Below are 12,598 nucleotides of genomic sequence, written 5' to 3'. Positions count from 1 at the left end.
GGGATCCAACCTGAGGCTCCTGCATTGCAGGTATATTCTGTGGGTTTTTTTTTGGTTTATAAAATGTAATTTTATTTTATGCTACTCTGCTGTTACATAGGGCATAACATTTTCACCAGGCTTTTTTGGGACTACAGTCAATGACTGCTGCTGCTGCTGCTAAGTCGCTTCAGTCGTGTCCAACTCTGTGCGACCCCATAGCTGGCAGCCCACCAGGCTCCTCCGTCCCTGGGATTCTCTAGGCAAGAACACTGGAGTAGGTTGCCATTTCCTTCTCCAATGCATGAAAGTGATTAGCAACATACAATAGTGGTCCAACTCCATAAATAACAATCACTAGACAAACTGGACACCTCACATGTGCACAAATCTGCATGGAAAAGTACTAATGTTTTAGACTAGACTGTATGCTTTTTTCCCCCTTTCTAGTGTATTATTTTCTAGTGCTTCCCTGGTGGCTCAGATGGTAAAGCATCTGCCTGCAATGTGGGAGACCTGGGTTCGATTCCTGGGTTGGGAAGATCCCCTGGAGAAGGAAATGGCAATCCACTCCAGCACTCTTGGCTGGAAAATCCCATGGACGGAGGAGCCTGACAGGCTACAGTCTATGGGGTCGCAAAGAGTCAGACACGACTGAGCGACTTCACTTCACTTCACTAGTGTATTAAGAAATGACATGCACTTTAATTTGCCAAAAGCAATGGCTGTATTCTGGCAGCAACATGCTACTTCTATTACATAGTAAAGTGAATACCAGAACTACAAAGGCAGGAGGTGTAAGTGAGTTTTTATTGGGAAGGGAAGTTGTCAACTTAAACAGCAGCAAATGAAGAGTGAATAAGGAAACTCCCTGTTGTCACAGATACACAAGACCTCCATCACATATGATACAGGAGGCGTTTTAATCTGTGATCCCCCAGCCCCAAAATGTCGAATGCTTTTCCATTCAATCTAATACTTCTGGATTCCTACTAAAAAGGAAAATATTAAGAGGATGGAAAAGTTGCTTACTGAAAGGAAATCTCTGAAGAAGAGCAAAGGAGGGAATGTAGAAATTAAGAAGTTATGTAGAACACTCTTTAAATTGTAATTAGCTACATTTTCATATCTTCACAGTAATACAAAACGCAGTCACTTGCAGAACTAGTTCAGATTCCTTAAATACCAGATACATTTTTAGTCTTCTACATAAGTGTTTGGAAGTTACTTACGTTTGTATGAAATGAAGCTACGAATACTTCTCTACGGCAGTAACTGCACACCAGGAAGGCTAAGACAAACACAAATCTAGGTATGGAGTTTTCCCGAAGCTGCAGTGTGAAAAGACTCTAAACAGTTGATTCCATACACATGAATGGGTTTTTCTGCTATAGGAAATCCAAATGGAGTGAGGAATGGAGATGAGTAAAAAGGTCTTAAGGGGAGGAAAGATGGCACCGTGTATGCACTTCGTTTTCGGCCCCTTCTGTTGCATCACATTCTCCTGCACTGTCTGATGTCCACAGTGTGAGGTTGTCTCTCAGCAGCTGCATGATGAGGGTGCTGTCTTTGTACGAGTCTTCCTTCATTCAATGTGTCGAGTTCTGCAATAGCCTCATCAAAAGCCGTTTTAGCCCATGTGCAGGCCAGTTCCAGGTTATTGAGGATCTCATATTAGAGCACAGAAAAGTTAAGAGCCAGCCCCAGCCAGATGGGGTGTGTGGGCTGCCTCTCTTTCTTGCTTATGTCGAAAGCCTCTTGGTAAGCTCCTCGGGAATTATCTATCGTTTGCTTCTGATCATCACCACAAGCAACTTCAGCAAGGTACCAGAAGTAACCTCCCTTCATTTTCAGATAGGAGACCTTACTCTCTGGATTAGTTGCATTGGCTATTAAATACTTATCCAACAATTCCAGGACCGTGGTGCAGATGGACCTCAGCTCGGACTCCACTTTCTCCCGGTAGTCCTTGATCAGCTGCAACTTCTTGTCCGAGGTGTTGGTCTTCTGCTCAATGCTGGAGGTGACTCTCTAGGCGGCCCGGCGGCCCCCGACCACGTTCTTGTAGGCCACCGACAGCAGGTTGCACTCCTCGTTGGACAGCTCGGCACCCTGCTCCGTCGCGGCCTTCATGCACGTGGCCATGTCATCATAGCGCTCAGCCTACTTGGCCAGCTTGGCCTTCTGGATCAGCTCCATCTTCTCCATGGGGGCCAGGGGAGCGGACAGCGAGGTTGAGCCTGGACCCCAGGGGCTAGCGGGGGGTGGTGGGGCGCAGCGAGGAGGCCTTCACATCTCCGTTGGATCCCTCTTCTCTGCAGGCATATTCTTTACTATCTGATCCACCAGAGAAGCCCCTATATGCTTTACACGTGGTATCAATAGTGAATAGGTATCAGTTCCAGTCTCTTGATTCCTTCCACCACTACCTACCCCTTTGCCCCTTAGAATCCACACATTTGTTCTCTGTCTGTGTCTCTACTTTCGCTTTGCAAATAAGATGATCTGTGCCATTTTTCTAGATTTCACATATATGTGTTAATATATGAAACTGGTTTTCCTCTTTCTGACTTCGTTCTGTATGATGGTCTCTAGGTCTATCCCTGTCTCTACAAATGACCCAGTTTTGTTAGTTTTCATGGCTGCATAATATTCCATTGTATATATGTACCACAGCTTCTTTATCCACTCATCTGTCAATGGACATTTGCTTCCATATCCTCACTATTGTAAACAGGCTGCAGCGAACATTGTGGTCCATATGTCTTTTGAGTCATGGTTTCCTCTGTGCGTGTACCCCGTCGTGGGAATGCTGGGTCACAGGCATAGATATTTTAAAGTCTGTGTCCAGTAACTCCTATTTCTGTAGTGCCTCCAGGTCTGTTTCTACAGCCTATTTTTTTTTTCTCTTAGCTTGTTTTCTTATTGTGTGCTAGTTATTTCTTGTTATCACAGACTTGATGGATACGAGTTTAAGCAAGCTCCAGGAGTTGGTAATGGACAGGGAAGCCTGGTGTGCGGCAGTCCATGGGGTTGCAAAGAGTCAGACACAACTGAGCAACTGAACTGAACTGATTCTTTTTGAAAAATTGTTTGCTAAAATAACTTGAGGACTCGAATGATATCACCTTCCTCCAGAAGGGATTTATGCTCATTTCTGCTATGTATCTAGGTATGCCAACAATTGAAGTTTCCGAATACAGCTCCAGACATGGAGAAAGCTTGAAGCTGAACTGAAGTCCCCCTGAGAACAATCTGATATGTTCAGTTTGCTCTTTGGGAAGACTTTCCCAGCCCAAGGAGAACTGGCTTCATCAGGTCACCCTCCTATATCCAGTTCATCCCTACTCTGATGAGCTCACGCTCCCACTCAGGGGCAGTAAGCCCAGCAATGTGCCACCTGCAATATGCGATGTGCCCTTCAGCCAGTTCCTGTAGAACCAACACATACTCCGAAAAGGGAAGTGGCCCCAAATGCCACACTTACCTCTCTGGGCTTCCACGCTCTGTCCTAGGTCTTCTCCCAGTAACTCATCGTGATCTTGTTAACTTACTACCAACAGCTAACAGTGCCTTTGAGAGCAGTTTTTTTGTTTGTTTTTTTCTGTTAATACCTTTATTGAGATACAATTCACCCATTTAAAGTGTACGATTCAGTGGTTTTTACTATATTCATAGAATTATGCAACTATTACCACTATCAATTTTAGAACATTTTCACCACCTCAGAAAGAAGCCCTGTATCCTTTCTCACCTACCAATCCCCTTGATCCTAAGCATCCATTAATCTACTTTCTGTCTCTATGAAATGCTTATTATGACATTTCATATAAGTGGAATCACATAATACAAGATCTTTAGTCTCTAGCTTCATAGCATGCTTATAAAGTTCATCCACGTTGCAGCGTCTATCAGTCTTTGATTCCTTGTGGCCAAATGAGAGTACATGGTGTAGAAATGCTACATTCTGTTTATACAATCTTGATGGACATTTGGGTCATAGTCACCTTTTGGCTGTTGTGAATAATGTTACTAAGGACATTCATTCATGTTGGCGACTGTGTGGACATACCTTCTCACTTCTTTGGGGAGTGGAAATCACTGGGTCATATGGTGACCTGGTGCTTAACTTTCTGAGGGACTGTCATGCTTTCCCGAAGTAGCTGTGCCGTGTTACATTCTTGCCAGCAGTGCATCAGGTTTCCGATATGAGAGAAGTTGGCTTTTCTAAGATTTTTGTCTGTCTTTCATATTTGTTCTCAGCTGGTTTGTTCTTCTAAATTACTGACTCTCCTTTACCAAGAGCAGAAGCCCTCTTAGACTTTCAGCAGAGTGGCTCCAGGCACCAGTGTTTATTCTTTAACATTTCACATCAGATATTTCCAGTAGGCAGGGGTTGTACTTGAGTATATCCTTGATGGAAAGGGAGAGAGGAGCATTCAGTATGCTGATTCAAGAGTTTGGGATAACTTTGGACCACAGGCACCCTTCACTTGTAGCCCTTTGGTTTAGAAACTAGCTCAAGTAAGAAATTTTATTCTTTTCTTTTTTTTTTTTTAGAGAATAAACAAACTTTATTTTATAACAGTATTACAGAAAGCAAAATATCATTTAATACAACTTGAAGCTGCAAGAAATCTAATCTGGCATCATAACTATACATGGGGGCAAAGCAAAGGAAAGAATGTTCAATACAGTTAATACGTCCCTATCAGGTCTCTGGCATCAGCTTTACTGGTGTAACTTTCTTACAACTGTCAAAAAAAACCCCCACCATGGCCCTACTCCTCCATCCCAGCATCCTCACACCTGTGAATCATCACGCTATCTGAAAGAGATAACACCTGCTTGATAAACAAAAGGTCAGTTTTTACATGGAGACAAGGGGGTTTAATACAAAGCCAAGTGTTCTACACAAGTATTCAAATAATGGAAAGTATGGAAATTTGGACATGTTAAGAAAGAAAGCACTAAGGTTTTTAAGCTGCCTGAATATCTTAGTAGGAGGGAAGAAATCGCTGTCTCTCCCCTCCTGTTTCTGGAATGCTGCCAAAGAGCCCGTGTCTGAGAAGGATCGGCACTGTGGTGCGACAAGGGTCTCTGAACACAGTGCGTTGGTCAGTGAACGTCATCATAGTTCTCCAGTCTGCAGATTCCTGGACTTTCTGCCCCAAAGTAAAAAGTCACAGGACTGGAAAGTCAAAAGGGTTCATTATCAAAAAATAGCCCCAGTGAAATTTTCAAAACCTTAGAAAATTTTCATAATGTAAGAAACACTTTTAAATCTGCATTAACATTTTCTCATACAGTGTATTTACCGCAAACTGAAAACTCTGTAAATATTGACTTCTAAGAACCCAATGGGAAGCATCCGGAAGAAGGAAAGCCACTATCAAAATTAGTCACAGAGTCTCCTTTCCGCACAACAGCACCTGTTCCAGTGAACAGCACCGTACCAGCTGTGGCTGGCTTTGTTCACTATCATTTGATCAAAATGAGTCACAAAAAGCAGGTAGTTGTACACAAAGTAAACAAGAAACAAAAAACAAAACTCTCTAACTGAAAAAAAAAAAAAGGAAAGAAAAGAAATAATATTTAGAAGTGGTTATAAAACAAAACAATATATTAAAATGCGAGGGAATGGTATAGACCAGAGCTGTTAAGGTAAGGTTTGGTGTTGGCATTTTAATTCTTCAGGCTTCTGGCCATTGTAACCAGTCGTAGTATAAATTCGCTGGAGCAGTGGTGTGGCATTAAGACTTGGAATGGTCAAAATTCTTCAGGTTCACAAAGTTGAATGTTGTCTATAAAATGAATTTCTTACTCTTCCCCTTCCTCCAACTCGGTTTCTTTGTGCACCACCACCCTCGTGACCGACATGTCGGGGTGCTGCTCCCTGGCTTCCCTGATGGCCTGGGCCAGCGCCTGGTCATGGTCAATATCTGCATCTCCTGTGATCACGATGCGTTTCTCAATTCTTGTTTCAGATATTCCACCTTTTACAGTCTTGGTGATGTGTGTGGTTGTTGTTGTCGACACGGACTCAGATGTGATGGTCTGTGCAGTCAGTAACGTGCCTGAGTCACCACCAGCCCCGCCATCAATCTGTGGAGACTCATATGTGATGGTTTTGGTCTCCGTTTGGACAATAGGGACTTCCTTGGTGGAGATTTCTGTCCTTTGTGAGGCATCAGAAATTGTTACCATCTCTGTTTTCACCACTGGTGGCTCTGAACAACAAATAATCTGTGGCAGAACATCAGTGTCAACATGAGCCACCTCTCCGTTAACCTGCAGCTCCTCCTCTGTTTCTTCGACGGCATCTTGCTTAACAGCGCCTTCGTTTACACTCTTCTCGGCAGGGATCTGGGGGGCCACTACCTCTTCCTGGGGCACTGTTTCTACTGGGCCGACACTGGCCCCTGCGTGTGTGACTGGGCTGGCTGCTGGCACTGGGTCCTCCCTGTCTACTACCTTGGCTGCTTGGCCGGGTGCCTCCTCCACCTCCTCTTCGTCCTCCTCCTGCTCCTCCCTGATGGTGCCCTCAGTCACCCGGTGGTGGGGCCGGTACTCCCCCACGTCCTCCTCCTCCTCGCTCTCGCTGCTGCTGCTGCTGCTCTCAGAAGACAGGGAGGTGGAGTCTTTCTGCATCCCTGGCTCCACCTTCCGCATCTCCCCAGGACCACGCCCAGGGGACAGCTCTTTACCGTTCATTTCTTCGGGGATTACTCTTTCATCTTTCCCAACCTCTGCCTGCTTCTTCTCCTCCACTACATTCAGAGTCTCAAGTGAACTCTTTCCTTCAGTGAGCGGCATATGCGGGGCTTTAGCTGGGCTTCTCAGGTCCTTTCTGCCATTACCATCTTGTACCACGGCAGTGCTCACAACTCCAGGGCCTTGTGCTGAAACCTCCCCAGCAGGGCCAGGAATATCCTTCATAAGACTTTGGTCCACAGCATCAATCGGAGCTCCATCTAGACTCCTGGAGACCCGTTTACTAGAAGTGCGTTCGAAGTGTGGCGCCGGCCGGTCAATCAGGCTGCTGGCCTGGCGGGTCTGCGCCTGTGTACGGCCACTGTAGCGGAATTTGGACCCTAAGGTCAAGAACTTGGCCTTTGGTGGCTGCTCTGGAGACACAAGCCTGTAGAAAGTATGATGTTCCACACACACCTTCCATAGCCTTTTTGCCGCCCGATGGTTTGGCAGCTTGAAGCCAATGGTGCTCTCGAACTGTTCCAGCTCTGCTGGCCTAACTTTAATGTAGAAGTTACTGCGCTTATAGGAGATTTTCAAGATTTTCGGCCAAGCGAAGCGATTGATTCTCAGCCTGTCTTTGTAGATGAGGAGTCCATTAGCACATACACCCAGCTTGATGTCCACGCCTTCTGAGTCCTTAGCGTGGTGCAGGTCAACGCCGTACATGGAAAGCCTCTTGGCATTTTCTAAGAACTGAGAATCAGCTTGTGCTGGAGATAAGCCCCTGTGGGTCTTATGCAGCTCTGCCACCTTCTCTTCCAGCTCTTTTGTCTGGGTGGGGGCAAACTGGAAGTCGCTGAGGTCATGACTGGCATGCTCTTCTGGGTCATAGTCCCCAAGTTCAGCCTGCAGCGTGTAAGATCCCAGGAGGGCATGAGTCACAAAAGAGCAGGGCAGGCGACCTGAGGCAATGTCCTGCCGGAGCTGAAGGCACAAGAAGTATCTGGTGATATCTTCAGTCAACTGAGAAGGATCAGGAGGATAAAACTTCACATTAAAGCTGAACAGCCAAGGAAGACTTCGCAGCTGTCTCTTTATTTCTTTTGCAGGATCTAGCCAGTTTTTCTGCTCAGGGTTCTCCTGAAACACAAGTCCGAAGTAGTCCTTTTCCAAGAGATTGAGATGCTCACACACTTTGTCAAATAACACTTGCCCCTTCGCACGTTTCTCCAGGTCGCAGCTGTACTCAGAGCCATCCAGGAGGGTCACTTTACACTGGACAGTTTTGGTCTTCTTGGGGGCTTTCAGAGAGGCCTTCTCTGCTTTTAGCTCATTGGTCTGCACTTCCTTTGTCTCCCTTTTTGCTGCTTCATCCAAAATTTCTGCTTCCTGTATTTCCTTCACCTTCTCTTCTTCTCTCTCCTTACTTACTTCTTCAACAAGCAGAGGTTTCTCTTCCTTGACGTCAACCTTAATCTCCTGTTGTTTTCTCTGAGCTGTTTCTTCAGCATCACCCTTGGCCTGCCTTTCTTCTTCAGGAAGAGATTCCTCCTTGTCTAAAACCTGTTCTTCCACAACAAGTTGGGTAGGCTCTTTTTTATCTCCTCCATCTTTGGCCACTACTAAGGTATAGGACTTTTGTTTCTTAAGCCAAGGGGGTATGAATCGAGAAATCCCCCGGCTCTCAGATGGATCTTTCTCTTTCTTCTGGCGGCGTGGGCTACTTTGGCTTTCAGCTGGAGGAGATGACTGGGAACCTTTTTCCTCCTCTGGATCAGATGTCTGATTCTGCTGATTTTCTGCTACTTCTTTCGGTTTCTCCTTGGTTGCGTCTGCTCCTAACTGGTCAGACTCTTTCTTCACTTCAGATGCGGAGCCCACTTCAGTAGTCATGGTCACAGCTTATTGGTCACCGGGACTGGACTCACAGGGTGATCACTGAGCTCCTCGGAGCTCACACCAGCAGCCCAGCTCTGCGATCACTGCCACCACTGTGTGCTCGTGGGCACAATCCTATTCTTTTCTTTTTTAAAAAAAGTTCTTAATACTATAGATTCCACAGGGTCCTTTCAAAATGAATTATGTCTTTATGGATACGTTTCTCTTGAAGTCATAAAAATGTATTTAAAATATCTTCTAAAAAATACCAAGCCCTAAAACACATTTTAGATTTTGACTTCCCAACTCAGGCTATTTGGAAAATAACTGAAAAATCTTTATGTGACTGAAAGAAGCTTTTTCAAGCTCCCCTTCATTACCTGAATCATTCATTAAAAATGCATCAACAGATTTTCACTGCTTTCCTGGGCTAGGCTCTGAATATTAGGCGTTTGTACTTTTAGCCTCAGAGAATTTATAATCTAGCTAAAACCAGAGAGGTGAAAACCATCTAAAGTGATAAATATGCATAGGGTCATGTAATGAAATGTACATGTATTATAGAGCCTAACAGCAAGAGAGAACATTTATGAGTTATTCTGTTTCACTGATTATTTATCAGAAACCCTCATGGCTATTCCTAGTTGTTGATTATCTTGGATTCCCTCTGAGAAAATCAAAAGTAACTGTGTAATGTAAGTGGCTTCTATTTATTAACAGTCCCTGGGACCTGTGAACTGAAAGTGGTATAAAATGCTGGACAAGGGGACAGACACGGGACACAGACTGCTTGGGCATGAATTTTTATGTGGATGTCTTCATTGGATGACTCTTGTTAAGTCACTGGACCTCCCTAGCCCTCTGTTCACTCTTCTATAAAATAAGGATGAGTGTTCCTAGTTTATAACATGCCTGTGCAGAACAAATGAGTTGAGATCAGTCAAGCACTGAGGGGACTTGCCTGGTCGTCCAGTGGGTAAGAATCCACCTTGCAATGCAGGAATCGTGGGTTTGATCCCTGGTCAGAAAACTAAGATCCCACATGCCTCGAAGCAACTAAACCTTCATACCACAACTGGGAGTCCGTGCACCACAACAAAGACCCAGCGTGCTGCAGCTAAGACCCAAGGCAGCCAAATTGAGAAACACAAAAACTTTTTTTATTTTTTTAATAATGCAGTAAGAACCAATTCTGGGACATGGTAAAGCTCTCAAGCCTAAGTTCTTATTTTTCTTAATGTGTAATCATGGTTAATCATTTACTTGGGGGAACTGAGGTATAAACAGGAAAATACTTTGTGAATTGTTAGCAGCAACATACACAGAAATGGAGAAGGAAATGGCAGCCCCCTCGACTATGCTTGCCTGGAGAATTTCACGGACAGAGGAGCCTGGTGGTCTATAGTCCGTTGGGGTCACAAAGAGTCGGACATGACTGAGTGACTAACACATACTCATAAAAAAAGGAAAGGGGAAAATCCATTTTGCTCCCAGCCAAGAGGCACTTAAACCAATATCCTTCCAGCCCCCACTCATATGTGAGGTATAGAAAAGCAGTTTCCATCTTCTCCTTACAAAATTTCTGTTTGATTTTTCTTACACTCAAGGCTGAAAGAATTGGCTGGCGGCATTTCTTACTGAAGGCAGTTTTACCAAAAGCCTTTGTACTTTGTGTCCAGCCTTAGTGAAGAGGGTTCGGCTGTGTCCGCATCACCTGAACCCTTCTTGGCCATACGCTCTGCTCCCACCAGCTCAATCCTCAGTCCTCTCCTCCTACACCTAACTGCAACATTTAACTCTGCTTATTGCATTCATCTCACTACATTTATTAAATACCCTGGGATAGTATTTGAATAGAATTGTATTGATATTTATCAATTACTGGAGAAGGAAAGAGACACCCAATCTGGTTTTCTCTCCCAGAAAAATCCCATGAATGGAGGAGCCTGGTGGGTTACCATCTGTGGGGTCACAAAGAGTCTGACACAGCTGAGTGACTGAGTACTGTGTACCCCAACATTCCGTCTTGTTAAAATGTGTGTGCTGTGCTTAGTCCCTCAGTCGTGTCCGACTCTATGACCCTATGGACTGTTAGGCTGCCAGGCTCCCCTGTCTATGGGATTCTCCAGGCAAGAATACTGAAGTGGGTTGCCATGCCCTCCTCCAGGGAGTCTCCCCAACCCAGGGATCAAACCCAGGTCTCACACATTGTAGGCAGATTCTTTATTGTCTGAGCCACCAGGGGAGCCCGAGAATACTGGAGTGGGTAGCCTATCCCTTCTCTAGGGGAACTTTCCAACCCAGGAATCAAACCAGGGTCTCCTTAAACTGGTCTAAATAGACATTAAAAAATTACTTTTTCTAATTTTATTTTTTCATTAAAAAATTTTTTTTTAACTTTCCCTAATTAAGTCCCATTCATCAGGTGACTTTTCTTCTGCCTCAACTTTGATGTTGATATTCTAAACATTTTGTCCTCAGTTTTTTTATTTGCCCTCAGTTTCTTCCTAGGAAATCACATCCATGCCAAGGATTTCCTTCCCCACTTCTCTGTATATTTTGTTCAGAATTTCCTCCCAAGTCCAAACTTCCATCCAGCTTCCCGCTGGACTGTTCCCCGTGGGGTATCATACAAGCTCCTCAAATTCAGCATGTCTAAAGTGACTAAGACTCTTCCTCTCCAAACTGTATTTCCCTTGAAATATCCTTATTATCCTTTATGGACTGAATCACTCAAGTGGGAAACTCCAGCGTTCACCTACTTCTACAGCTGTAGCCCCACTGCTGGTAGCTCAGTTCAGAGTCTCATCATTCCTCAGCTGAAGTATTACAGCAATCACTTGTCTTGCCTCCAGTTTTTATTTTTGTTTATTTTTAATTTTTTAAAACATTTTTCTTTCTTTATTTGGGTGCCTGGTGGCAGGATGAGGGCACCCTCCCTGCACACGGGTCAGGCAGCTGCATCCCCCACCCAGGGTGGGGTAACCTTGCCCTCACCCTGACCCCCCAACTCTCACCCAGCTCCAGAGACTGTGCCATCCTGGGGGCTCCCCTGTCACTCAAATCCCCTAATCACCCTGTTGGAAGGTGCGGTCTGTTTCCCGCTAGGACTCCACAGGGCCAGGCAGGCCCTCTTAGGGTGGACTCAGAAGCCAAACTGTTGACATCAAAATCATGTCTCCATCCTCCTAGCTGATTCCAGGTCCCCCATCATTTCTCTAGGCCTCACTTTCCTCATCTGTGAAATGGGCACAAAATTGTTACCACTCCCCCATCTCCTCTCCCCTCCCCCTGCTCACCCTCCTCCTCCCTTACATCCTCCCCTTCCTCTTCCTCCCTCTCTCCCTCCTTCCACATCTCCTTCCACACCTTCCCCTCCTCCTCCTAAACTTCCCCCACTTTAGCCCCCAGAAGGCTCCCTCCACAGCTCTTCATCTAGGCAGCTGACACGTGGTCTCTGGGTAGATATGCAGGGAGTTTAGGTTCAGGCTGGCAGCTTTCGGCTCTAAGCCTGGGCCCTGATGAAGAAGGGAATGTTAATCATTAATATAATTTCTTTCCAGAGAAGCATAAGATTTTACAGCTGGAAGCAGCCTTAGAGAATCGTGATAGCCCACAAGTTACAATTGTGGAAACAGCGGGCTCTTGCTGTCCCTAAAGTCACAGGGCTGGTCGGCTAGTTACTGACTGTGCTAGTCCCACCACCCCAAGCCCTTCTCCTAAACCCTTTTTAAGCTTTTAAGTTTTTAGATGCATCTCCTAGACGAGTGAGAATAGCCCAGCCCTGCAGTTTCACTCTGGGTGGATAGACCTCTTCCCCCGGTGAGCTAAGCAAACCTGTAGAGGGAATAAACCAACTCTAACAATAATAACCATTATTGCCCTAGTGCTTCCACCACCGCTTCTGTTTGTATCCTGCACTTTCTGCACTTTCTCTAACCTCTTAAGAACTGGCAAATGAGGAGAAGCCAATTTCAGCAGAAAGGATCTCCCAGGGAAGCTCAGAGATGCTCAGGCTTCAGACAATGGGGTCTGGAGGTAGTGC

At 45.3% G+C, this 12,598-nt stretch overlaps 1 protein-coding gene and 1 pseudogene across 1 annotated transcript; both read right to left on the bottom strand.

Annotated features, from left to right (window-relative positions):
* Positions 1 to 1,415: 1,415 nt before the first annotated feature.
* On the bottom strand, positions 1,416 to 2,187 carry LOC105604060 (14-3-3 protein theta-like; annotated as a pseudogene).
* A 2,324-nt stretch (positions 2,188 to 4,511) lies between these two features.
* LOC114110036 (band 4.1-like protein 2) lies at positions 4,512 to 8,659 on the bottom strand. Its single transcript, XM_042238416.2, has one exon. The coding sequence runs from the start codon at positions 8,566 to 8,568 to the stop codon at positions 5,800 to 5,802; it is 2,769 nt and encodes a 922-aa protein (XP_042094350.1). The 5' UTR covers positions 8,569 to 8,659; the 3' UTR covers positions 4,512 to 5,799.
* Between the last annotated feature and the right edge of the window lie 3,939 nt (positions 8,660 to 12,598).

The sequence above is a fragment of the Ovis aries genome, chromosome 21 (genome assembly GCF_016772045.2).
Source record: "Ovis aries strain OAR_USU_Benz2616 breed Rambouillet chromosome 21, ARS-UI_Ramb_v3.0, whole genome shotgun sequence".
NCBI classification, from domain to species: Eukaryota; Metazoa; Chordata; class Mammalia; order Artiodactyla; family Bovidae; genus Ovis; species Ovis aries.
The sequence above is the reverse complement of the archived record's forward strand: the minus strand, read 5'-3'. Positions and strand labels throughout refer to the sequence as shown.